Source organism: Marmota marmota, unplaced genomic scaffold (genome assembly GCF_001458135.2).
Source record: "Marmota marmota marmota unplaced genomic scaffold, marMar, whole genome shotgun sequence".
NCBI lineage: Eukaryota > Metazoa > Chordata > Mammalia > Rodentia > Sciuridae > Marmota > Marmota marmota.
In genome coordinates this window covers 38,758,864-38,770,688 of record NW_026000082.1, presented here as the reverse complement: position 1 = coordinate 38,770,688, position 11,825 = coordinate 38,758,864, and the positions used below count along the sequence as shown (strand labels likewise).

General features: G+C 59.7%; 1 protein-coding gene across 1 annotated transcript in view; it reads right to left on the bottom strand.

The window, feature by feature from the left end:
* Hspg2 (heparan sulfate proteoglycan 2) overlaps window positions 1-11,825 on the bottom strand; it is a 90,012-nt gene that overhangs the window by 24,508 nt on the left and 53,679 nt on the right. The window contains exons 34-48 of the mRNA XM_015484794.1: window positions 9,455-9,547; window positions 9,114-9,194; window positions 8,695-8,925; window positions 7,589-7,702; window positions 5,858-5,985; window positions 5,631-5,717; window positions 4,654-4,712; window positions 4,353-4,517; window positions 4,089-4,199; window positions 2,200-2,300; window positions 1,938-2,118; window positions 895-1,020; window positions 613-765; window positions 395-537; window positions 9-144 (exon numbers count right to left, since the gene is read on the bottom strand). Coding sequence (XP_015340280.1) covers window positions 9-144; window positions 395-537; window positions 613-765; window positions 895-1,020; window positions 1,938-2,118; window positions 2,200-2,300; window positions 4,089-4,199; window positions 4,353-4,517; window positions 4,654-4,712; window positions 5,631-5,717; window positions 5,858-5,985; window positions 7,589-7,702; window positions 8,695-8,925; window positions 9,114-9,194; window positions 9,455-9,547 — 1,909 coding nt within the window. The remainder of the gene's footprint in view (window positions 1-8; window positions 145-394; window positions 538-612; window positions 766-894; window positions 1,021-1,937; window positions 2,119-2,199; window positions 2,301-4,088; window positions 4,200-4,352; window positions 4,518-4,653; window positions 4,713-5,630; window positions 5,718-5,857; window positions 5,986-7,588; window positions 7,703-8,694; window positions 8,926-9,113; window positions 9,195-9,454; window positions 9,548-11,825) is intronic.

Sequence of the window (11,825 nt, the reverse complement as noted above, 5' to 3'; positions counted from 1 at the left end):
CCCCGCACCTGAGAGGACGACCACCTGAATGCGGGCCTGGGCGCTGCCCGCGGGGCTGGTGGCCACACAGAGGTAGAAGCCAGCGTCGGCAGCCGTGATGGCCGGGATGAGCAGCGTGGCGATGTCCGTGCGCTCGGACCTGGCCTGCCACACAGCCAGGGGCTCAGCCACCCAAGGGCCTGCCTGGCCCGGGCAAGCAGGGAGGACAGGCGGAGGGGCGCCCAGGCTGTGGCAGACCTGGGGCCAGTATCAAAGCCCAGCCGGGCACCAAGGGCAATGGAACCAGGCCGGGGTGACGGCCCGGGCCCAGGGTCCCAGGAGGAAGTGCAGGGAGCCAGAGGGGAAGAGGTGGGCATGGGGGCTCTCGTGGAGGTGGCGGCCTGGGAGATCTCACCTGGGGGGGGAGGCTGCCGCCTTCCTTCCTCCAGGTGATGGTGGCACTGGGCACACCCGCGGCCCTACAGTACAGCCTGACCGTCCGGCCTTCGTGCACCTGGGTCCTCTCCGGGCTCACCTGGACCCTGGGCCCACTGCCCCCTGCAGACAGTGCCCTGTGAGAACAGTGCTCGGGCCGCCCACAGCTCCCGGCCGCCCTCAGCCCGGCCCGCTCACCGTGCACCTGAAGCATGGCCCTGGCCACGTGCTGCCCGGCGCTGCTGAGGCCCCGGCACAGGTACTGGGCCTGATCCGAGGCCTCGACCGCTGGCAGGCGCAGGATGCCACCGTGAATTTGTGCCTTCTGAGGGAGCTGGCCACCAGGGCCCCCTAGCGTGGAGGTGTGGAGTCAGTGCTGACTGGCACTGGCCTTGCTCAGGCTCCCAGGGGCCAGTCCTGGTCCTGCCCTCCCACCTGCAGGACGGTCAGGCCCCGAATGTCGCTGCGGCACAGCCTCACCTATCCACTCGAGGGTGGGTGTGGGGCTGCCCGTGGCGCTGCAGCGGAACTCGGCCGTCTGCCCGGGCTGCACCGTGAGCTGTGGCGGGTGGATGGAGACCACGGGAGCAGATGAGGAGCCCGGGGCTGGGGGAGAAAGACGACGTGGCAGGTTGGGGAACAGAGCTGACCGCAGTCAGAGCCCTGCCACTCTCTGCTGCGGCCCTAGCCCTGCAGGGCCAATTGTTCACCCAGTGGCCAGAGGGAGGAAAACACCAATGGGAGCCAGGCACAGTGGTGGCACACGCCTGTGACCCCAGTGACTCAGGAAGTTGAGGCAGAAGGGTCACAAGTGCAAGGCCAGGCTGGGCATGTTAGTGGGACTCTGTCTTAAAATAAAAAAAGGACTGGGGATGTAGCTCTGTGGAAAAGAGCCCTTGGGTTCAATCCCCAGAACAAAACTGAAACAAAACAACACACACAGACATCTGTATGTACACATCTGTCTCAATGGGACCTTGTTACTTTGCTTTGTGAGATCTGCTCATGGGTTCCCTATTGCTTTATAATAAAACCCAATCTTCCTCTGCTCCTCCACATACCGCACACTTTCACCTGCTTGGACCTGAGGGTTACCCACTCTCCCTCCTGCAGCCTCAGCCAGGTGGGTCTTGCTATTCCTTGGCCACAAGCTCCTGCCTCAGGGCCTTTGCACATGCTGCTCCCTCTGCTCTCTAACTGGCTCTGCGCCTTTCCCTTCAGGCCTGGGCTTAGGCGTCACCTGTACAGCAGCCCAGCTGCAGCAGCCCCCTCCCCGTCCCCTGGGCTCCTTCCCAGTAACCATATGCGATTTGTCTATTTGTTCCCTGGCTATGTGTGAGCTCTCAGCGTGGATCTGCATCTCAGGAGCGTTGAAATCCTGTTTGTCCTTCTGGTCCCTGCTTCTTTGGAGGCCCAAGATCAGAACCGGCATACTCTAGGCACTCAGAAATGAGAAATGGAGCACAGTCCCGGGGCTGGAGGGGTGCGGGTGTGGTGGCTCGGGCGTGGTGACATGGGGTTACCTTGCACGTGCAGCGTGGCCGTGCCCTTGTCCATGGCGAACATGTTGGAGCCCGTGCAGACGTAGGTGCCCGCGTCGCTCAGGTGCACGTCGCGGATGGTGAGGATGCCGTTGAAGTCCATGGCGCGGGAGGGCAGCTTCCCGTTGTGCAGCCGTGTCCACACCAGGGTGTAGGCGGGAGACTTGAGGGTGAGGTCGGAGTGAGGATCACGTGGAAGTTTCAGAGACCCCATGACAGACCCCGCCCTCTCCTGCCAGCCCACCTTGCTCTTGGCTGTGCAGATGAAGGTGACATCCGCCCCGGGGCGCACGCTCTGGCTCCGCTGCTCCTCCACCGTCACCGTGATGGGCTTGCTGGGCGCCTCTGTGGGGACAGGGAGCCCTCAGTGAGCTGGGGTCTGTCCTGTGACCACATTTTCTTTCTCTGTCCCCTTCTCTGGGGGTCACTTCTTTCCTGGTCCAGCTTAGATGCCACTCACTGCCCTGGTGCCTGCCGCCCCCGCCCAGGCTGAAGCCAGGCAGCTGCACCACCCCCTCGGTACCCAGAGCCGCGCCCAGGAAGGAGCCCCTGGCTCCAGCTCAGGATTCCAGGCCACAAAGGAGCTCTTAACACTTGACACCTCACCAGAGCGAGTTTCCCCATCTGGTTCCAGTTTCCATCCTCCCCAACAGCATTCCACACCCTCGGGCTCCCAGCCACCCTCTGTGCTCACAGCTCAGGGCTGCTCACACACACTTGTTGGCAAAACAGGAACTGCCGTCAGGAATGTTCCCATCTTCCCAAATCCCCAAATCTACCCGCTCCCTCCTCCCTGGTCCCTGAGGGATGGACCCTCCTCCTGCCCACCCCCACCCCACCCCGCACCTTCTAAGACCTGTCCCAAACACGTCCCGCCTCTGGTGCCACACCATCCTCTCCTCTCCGTCCCTGCAGGGTTGGTCTACTCTACAGATCAGTGTGTTCTGGAATTTTCCAGTTCTGGACCCCATGTTTCTCCGTAGAGCTGCTACCCCACTTCCCAGCCTCCCTTTGGAGCCGAGCCCCTTGAAGAGCCTTCCAGACCTGCCACTTTCCCACCCACCTCCGCCTCACCTCGCTCCGCCTGCCCGGTCTCCGCCTTTCTCCCCACTGACAACCCCTCTGGTCTGACCCCAAGGTTATCTGGGTCTTTATCTCCCTGCCCCCTGGCAGCCCTTTCCCCTCCCCGCTTCCCGAGGCTCCCTCCTCAGCTCCCTCCCACCCCACTGGCTGCCCCATGCAGCTTTTCCTGTCCTTCCTCTTTGACTTGACATGTGCCACCTGGAGCTCCCTGCAGCTCTGTCCTGGGCCCTGTCTTGCAGTCACTGTCCCTGGGCGATCACATTCTGCACTGACTGTTGACACCATTCTGGGGCCAAAAGCCCCCAAACTCACCTCTCTGGCAAGGACCCCTTTCCTCAGTTCAGACTCACACATAAAAACACCTGGTTGACAAACCCACTTAGGTGTCTCCCCAGCACCTCAAGCTTGGGGTTCCCTCCGGCCTGCTGCTGGCCAGGCTGCTGTGCCCCAGCCCTGACTCCAGTGCCCTCCTGCCTCCCTTACACCACAGGCTGCCTTCCTTGGCACAGGGCTTTCCTGGGGCCACTGGAGCCCACGGCGCATGCTCTGTGGTGGGACAGAGGCGCAGGGGAACTGAAGCTCTGGGAACAGGCGCAGACCCCAGCTCCTGGGGGCAGGGGCACGGAGATGCTGAGATGCGTGCGGTACCCTGGCTCCAGCGTCCTCGGCCACAAGGAGCCCAGACTGTGTGCAGGGGGAGGAGCTGCTGGTGACAACACACCTCCTCCCCCTGCACACATTCCTGTTTCGGCTCTGTTTGCAGGAGCCCAGATGAAGACACCTTCCAGCGGGGGCCTTCTCCGCTCAGTAATGGCACCATGTTTATGCAATTCTGGGATCTAGACCCCGGGGAGCAGCCTCCTCTCCTGCCCTCCTGATCACAGTCAAGTGCTGCTGATTCTGTGTCTTAAACAGACCCTGAATCCACCTCCCCTTCCTGCCTCCACAGTCATGGCCTTGTTTGGGTGGCCACCGTCCCTTCCTGGTACATGGAAGCCCTGCAGGCCTGCCCAGGACAGGCCACCGTGAGTCAGGGAAGAAGGGACTCACCAGTGACCAGCAGCTCTGCCCGGCTGGTATTGGCGTGGTGGAGGTTCCGACAGGTGCAAACGTAGACCCCGGCATCAGAGGGCTGCACGCTGGGGAAGTGCAGTTCGGAGCCTGGATAGGGGGTGGGGGGAGGAGCTTGTGAGCGCAGATGTCCCTCTCGGCCCCGCCCTGCATGCAGGGATAGGACCTGAGCAGGGCAGGGACAGGCCCACATCTCCCCTCTCCCTGGGGTGACTCCGGGGTGAAGATCCCAGCCAAGGCTACCTTGATGTCGCTGCTGGGTGCTGCTGGGCACAGGCCGCCCATCCTCACGGGTCCAGTAGAAGTAATGGGGTGGGCTCCCGCTGACCTGGCACCGCAGGGAGTGAGCGCCACCCTGGGGCACGATGCTCCGAGCAGGGTGGACCTGGACCACCAGCGGGGCTCGATCTGCTGGGTTGGGGCACAGCAAGGAGAGGCCGTTCCAGCAGGACACCCCCTCATCTCTCCCGAAAGCCCGTGTCCCCCAGGCCCCCAGGTTTCCTGCCTTGCCCATTACCCCCACCTGGGCTGTGGTCCCACTTACCCTGTGGCAGGCACCGGCCCCCTGGCACGTTGGGGTTACCTGTGTAACCCGGGGCACACCTGTCAGGAGGAACAAGCACCGGCTTTGTCAGGCCGTAAGGGACCCCGTGGCTCATGGTGGACTCGGGGAGCCAGAAACTCAGCCAGCTGCCTAGTGTGGGGTGAGGTGGCTCAGGGCTTTGGAAGGAACTTGGGGACCAAACAGTCCCCAGCACAGGGCCTGAGCTGAGAAAGGGGAGTGTAAGGGAGCATAATGAGGAAGGAGGGAACAGCCATTCCACAACCGTTTATTAGGCAACTACTATGTGCCAGGCTCTAGGTGCGTAGTGAATGTGATGGAGTCCTTGGCTTTGCAGAACCAACTAACTGGGACCCCGACCTGGAAACACCTTGTACAGAGTCGGGCTAAGGGCCAAGCAGGTGTTAGCTCAGGAGGCTTCCCGAGGATGGGACTCTGAGCTGTATCCCCCTAGAGCGGGCTGTACTCTTCCTTCAGAGGACAGACCACAGTTTGTAAATCGTACACTCGTGTGATTATTTTTCCCCTCCCTTCCTATTCCAGGTGGCAGACTCCGAAAGGGCCGAGATGGACTCCCCTTGGCTTACTACTTAATCTCCAACAGCTCTGTGTGTACATGGCCCACAGGAGATGCTCAATAAAAACGTGTTGAATGAGGGAATGAAGCTAAGAGGAAGTTAACCAGGAAGGGGAGGGTTTAGGGGCAACAACCATTCCGTGCCGAAGGAACAGCGTATGCAAGAGCCGAACAGCAAGAATTCAGAAAAACTCTGTCCAGCTAGTGTGGGAAGTTGGGTGTCAGAAAAAAAGCATGTGGGTCCTAAGAGGTGTGGGCCTGTCCCAAGGGCAATGTAAGTCCTAGAAGGGTTTGGGGCAGGGAAGGCACAGGACTCTGTCTAGGGCTCTCACCCAGGAATCTACCATTCACTCCTTCCCTGTATCTCTCGTTGCAAACTTACTGCTCACAGTACTGTCCGGTGTAGCCGGGCTCACAGGCTGTGCAGCGGTAGCCACCGGCTCCCAGGCTCTCACAGGTGCGGGAGAACCTGGGGATGAGAGGCAGAGGTCAGGCCGTTGGAAGGAAGTCCAGTCCCCATGCTGCTCCCTCCGCTCCTGTCCCGAAAGCCAAGGCAGCGCCCTCCGCCCCACAAGGGACTGGTCCTGGGCCTCGAGTAGGGGCACCCACATGTTCTCCGGGTTGGTCAGCGGGCAGGCGCAGGGATGGCAGTCCTCGGGCGTTCCGGCCGTGGCGTCTCCGTAGTAGCCAGGTGCACACAGCTCGCAGAACTCCCCGGCAGCGTTGTGTTGGCATTGCTGCAGGGACAAGGGTGTCAGACACCAGCCGCCAGGTGGCATTTACCCCGAGCCTCGCACTTCTGCAATCCCTCTGTCCAGAAAGTCCAAGTTTGTGAACTTATCTTATGCAAATCACGGAAGGGCACAGTTTCATTACAGGGACAGTCATTCAACTCTGAGGTGTTACAACACCCTAAACATCCCAAAGCGGGGAACTGGATCCATTAAACACTAAATCCTCACAAACAGCTATCAAAAAGGACGGTGTAGATTTTATTTCATGTATTCTTCTCCCTAAAGACCTACGATCTCAAAAGAAAGCAAAGGTGTACACCTGGGTATCTGGGGATAGAACTTTGAAAACACATGCTTCAACGTGACAACGTGCGGGCTACGTATGCTCCTCCAAAGAGACGCATGTGTGTTGGATTAACATAGCATGTTCCTTGATCTGTGTTTTTAGCTCATGGCTCTATCAACCAGCTGGCCCCTGGTCAGGTACCCAGGAGAGCCATACACACACACTGTGAAAAGCCCAGTATTACAAAAAGTTACATTATGGAAAGATATTCAGAAATGTCTACATGAAAACATTTGATTATTAAACACAATCCCGTGTGTATTTGCAGAATGAAGAATATTAAAAAGCATGAATATCGCTGGGTGTGGTGGTGCACACCTGTAATCCCAGCCGATTGGGAGGCTGAGGTGGGAGGAAGGCAAGTTCAAAGCCAACCTCAGCACCTTAGCAAGGCCCTAAGCAACTCAGGGAGACCCTGCCTCGAAATAAAAACTGGGATATAAAGGGCTGGGATGTGGCTCAGTGACCCTGGGTTCAATCCCTGGTACCAAAAAAAAAAAAGAAAAAAGTGTGAATATTCAGGGATGGGGAAGCAGCTTGGTGGTAGAGCACTTACCTAGTATGTGTGAGGCTCTGGCTTCAATTCCAGAACCATACACACACATACACATGCACACATTCACACAGACGAATACACACGCACACGCACACACGCACATACACATGCACACACACGCATACACACGCACACACACGCACACACACACACACACAAAAATGTTAATATTTGCCCAGGAAAGGAGCAAGACAGCGTCTCACTCCAGTGCTGACAGCGATTCCCCCAGGTGGTGGGTGGAGGGGCTCTTAACTATCCTTTTGGTTTCTCTCTATGGGCTGGGCTGGGGGGGTGGCTCCGTGGTGGGCACTTGCCCAGCAGACCAGAGGCCCTGAGTCCATCCCCAGCACTGCCAAAAAACAAAACAAAAAAACCTGCATTTAAGGAAAAAAAAAAAAAGCCTTTGTAGTCTGACTTCTACGGAGAACACGTCACTCGGTGATAAGGAATAAGATAAAATAAGAGCCCAAGATCTCTTTATAAAGGAGCATGTTATCCCATAGCTCTATCCTGCCCGCCACATCCACAGCCCCTCGGTGACCTTGCCGGCTGACCCACGTGCTTGGCCACAGGCCATACCCTGTGACCTTGTCCCTGGATCCAGGCCTACCTTACCAAATTCCCCCTCCCACCCACACGCACCCTAGGACGGCCCCAGGCCCAGCCAGCGGCCCCCGCCACCCCTGGCCTTGCTAGCATCTCACCGAGCAGGCCCCGGTCTCTGGGTGGCACAGGTCTGAGTGGCCGTTGCATTCACACAGTTCACAGTGGCCGAGGTAGAGGCCACTCCCTGTGCGCGTGTAGCCAGGGGCGCAGTCCTGGGGACAGAGCAAGTTGGGTCTCTGTTACCAACAGGATCCCACCTGGAGCCAACAGACCCACACCTCCCTCCCATCTGCCCCCTCCAGGGTCGAGACCCTGCTGGCTCTTGGAGCCCAGCCTCCCCCCACGTCCCCTCTCAGCAGCCCTCTGCCCCCATCTCCTCTTCACTCTCCTGCCGCTCCAAAGCAGGGACAGTGTCTGCCCACCCTGCCTGGTACCCCTGCCCATCTGAGCACTGTGGGACCGTGTTTGTCCCTAATGGGACGCCTTCTCCACCCCAGGACTCTGTTCCTGGATTTTCTTCTGGTGGGAAAGGTTTTTACTGAAGAACTTCACCCCAAAGTGGGAAAAGCAGGTTGGAGAGCCCTAGATGGGAACAGACCCTTGAAGGTCCCCATGATGACGTTACACTCATTAAACAACGTGAGGGACGCCACGCACAGCGCTGGGGACGTTGGTATACAGCAGAAACTGGTCGGCACAGGTGTGGAAAGACCCTCTTCCCTGTCCCTCCCACAAAGCCCCCAGGCCCGCCCTCCCTGTACTCCAGAGGGATTCGCGGGGCAGCTCCCCCCACTGGGGTGCAGAAGCCGCCCCCAGGACATTCATTCCCAGGCTCCTCCTGCAAAACGCCTTAGACTTGAAAACTGAGAAACAGGAAGCACAGCTGCTGGCTGGGTGGGGGGGGCTCTGCTCCTTTCCCTCCTGTCCACCGGCCTCCGCGCCAGTGTTAGGACAGACTGGTCTCTGGAGTCCCTAGACCTGGGCTCAGACTGGCTTCTGCCACATGCTGGCTGCGTGTCCCAGGGTGGACCACGGACGTCACCGTCCTCTCTTACCTGTGAAGGGGGTGACCGCCTGGACCTCGGCACCGAGAGGATACGGTGCAGGGGACCCCTAGCTACGGCAGCAGTCACGGCTACGGCAAGGCCACGGACAGCTTGCTGATGCCGTCAGGTGCAGGGCGGCTGGTCGTCCACACACTCACCTGGCAGGACAGGCCCACGTAGCCTGGGGGACAGTGGCACTCCTCCACCTCCAGGGCCCGGGGTCCGGCGGAGGGCCCCGGCTGGGCGACCTCCATGCTGATGGCACTGATGCTGGCCGCCAGCGGCACCGAGGAGAACGTGGCCCGGACCAGGAGCTCGTCCAGGTCGGCCAGCGCCATCAGCAGGTGCTCACGGGTGGCCGGCTGCCCGTCGGGCCGGCGCCAGAATTCCTAGGTGGGGGCAGCAAGAGTGGGTGAGGACACCGGGCTCTGCCCGTCCCCCCTTCTAGGCACTGACCCAGGGCTGTGAGGGGAGGGCGGGGGTGAGGGGCAGGGGCAGCGATGCCAATGCCAGTCTCCAAATCAGAGCGGAGGGTGGGGTAGGGTCAGGTCCAGTGCCAAGGCCAAGGGCCCCTCACCTCTCGGAAGACGATCTCATAGCTCTTCCCCTCTGGTCCCTGCAGAGCCGGCTGGGTGGCCACCAGCATGATGTTGTTGCCCTGGAGAGACGCGGGGGGGTCAGGAGGGGAGTTGAGTGGCTCTCAAGGGACCGCCACCTGTCTCAGACCCTCCATGCCACTCGGCCTCTTGTGCTCTGCTCTCTGAAGCTCCAGCGCCCACCCCCGTCTGCTGTCCCCCATGCCCAGCGGGTGCTGTCCACCCAGGCAGTGGGGGCCCTGAGCCTAACCCCCAGGGCTGAAGAACAGACACCTGGAAGGTGGGTGGCTTCCACCTGCCCACTGAGGAGTCCAGCGCTCACCGTGATCTGGACGTCGGGGTCAGAGAGCGGGCTGCCCTGTGGGCCTGCCCTGTAGGAGAGGGTGTACCGCAGCCGCCCGCCGTAGGCCGCCACCTGCAGAGAGGCAAGTTCCCGTCACAGGCTGCCCTACCCTCCCGGGAGTGGGCTTTGACCACACAGGGAAGGTCGGGCCCCAGGCGGCCTGCCCACCGTGCTGCACCTCCCCTCCCTAGGAGGCCAGTGCGTGGCCTGCAGCTGCCTGGGGAACAGGGCATCTCTCTGTCCCTCCCAGCCTCACACACGGAAGGACGCAGAGTGGCTTCCCTCCGAGCTCCCCGCTGCCTGAAGGTCCAGTCAACGAGCTTCACGCCCCTTTTCATTTACAGGAATTTCCCCCAAAGGGGACAAGGTAACGGCAGTGACCGCCACGGGAAGTCTCAAAGCTTCAAAAGTTCTCAGTCGAGGGTGGGCAGAGGCTAAGGGTGCCCTCAGAGGCCTCGCCTCCTGCGTCGGTGAAGTTTCCTCTGCCCAGAATCCACCCTCCTCTGGCTGCAAACCACACGGGGCTCTTTAAGGAACGATGCTTCCTCTACACGCAAGAGCCCTCCTCTATTCCAGGGGCCTGGCCCTACTCCTCCAGTCTTGGCCAATCTGCACAGCCCACCACTCCCCACTCCCACCCTGGATGGACAAGGGAACCTGGCACTGCTCCTTCTTCTGGACAGACAGAGACTCCCTTCTCTAGTCAGACAAGAAGCTGGAAAATGGCACCAACTGAGCCAAAGCTCTGCTGAGCCCCTGGATCCAGCCACGCCTGATGCTAGATGCCCTTGGATTCTGCAGTTTAATGAGCCAATAGATGGTTTGTTGCAGACAAGCCTGATGGACTTGGGTTTTCTACTGGCAGGAGGGGAAGAGTTTTGGGTTTGCATGAGAGTAGCCGAGGCTCCAGCTCGCCCCACTAGACTTTCCTCTCTCTCTTCAGCCACCGGGTATTGAGCTGACAGCTCAATACCACCCCGTGATGCCCACCCCACCGGCTGACCTGCGTGTTCATTCAGTGGTGAGCACTACCCAATCACCTGCTGACTACCTGCCAGGCCCTGGGCTCCACAGGCCCTGGGGCTGCTCTCTGCAAGCCCGGGGTGTGGTTAGGGAGGCAGGGACAGACCCAAACAACAACAGAAGCCCCTAGTCTCCTATTGACTTTGGATGCCAGCAAGATCACAGCCACACCTAGGACCAACTTTCTAGCAAGTAGTGGGTGCACATGGCGGCACAGTGACTGAGGGGGAGGCCTCTGCAGCCTGCAAGACCTAGGCTCCAACTGCAGCTCTGCTGGCTGTACGTTCTTGGGCAAGTCACTTAACTTCTCTGAGCCCCACTTCCCTCAAATGGAAACAGGAGTAAAACTAATACTGAGAGGCATCATGGGGACTAAGCAATTCTGGACACGTAAAATGACGTGCTTGGCACGGTGCGGAGGACGCACACCACGCTCAACCACTTGCCCTCACCTCCACCCTGGCTCCAGGACACGCCCCTACACCTGCGCCCCTTGCCCTGGTGGTCTTGGGGTGTCTCTGAATGTTAACTCATCCCATCTTATGTAGACGCTGAAGAGGCCCCTACATAGCTTTGGGAACCAGGCAGAAGCAATAGCAATGCCAGCACTCAAGTGAAACCCAGGCCGATGATGACAATAACAAGAGGGACAATGACAGGAATGACCATCAGACCAGGGGCGAGCTTTGGGAGGCCAGGCCCCTTCTGCTGGTACATGACACAGCACGCAGTAAGCACTTTTTGTGTCTGTGTACCAGGGATTTAACCCAGGGGCACTTAGCCACGGGGCCACATCCCCAGCCCTTTTCACTTTTGTTTAGAGACATCGGGTCTGAGTTGCTTTGGGCCTCTCTAAGTTGCTGAGGCTGGCTTTGAACTCATGATCTCCTGCCTCAGTCTCTGGAGAGTGGCTGGGACACAGGGGTGCGTGCCTGGCGGCAGTAAGTACTTAATGCTTTTGGAGTGAAGGAATGCCCTATCAAGAGGCACTACCAAGAACAGCAGCTGGACACAGGGTCAAGGGAGCCAGGCTTGAGAAGCCCTTGCAGGTGAGACAGCCGGAGGGGCCAGGGCCAAGCCCCAGGGAAGTCCCCTTCCCGCTGAAGGCCTCAGTCCCCCGATCCAAGCCACAGAGGGCTCTAACAAAGGACCCTCTGACATTTTAGGATTCTCTGCCCCCCTGTGACCCTCCTGATTCCTCGTTACCTTGTCCCCCAGGAAGGCTCGGGGCAGCTGCCAATACCAGAGACTTCCAGGAAACAGAGAGAAGCCTTCGTAGGGGAGAGAGAACTAGGACAGAAGGGCGGGCGGTGAGGGCGCGGGCAGG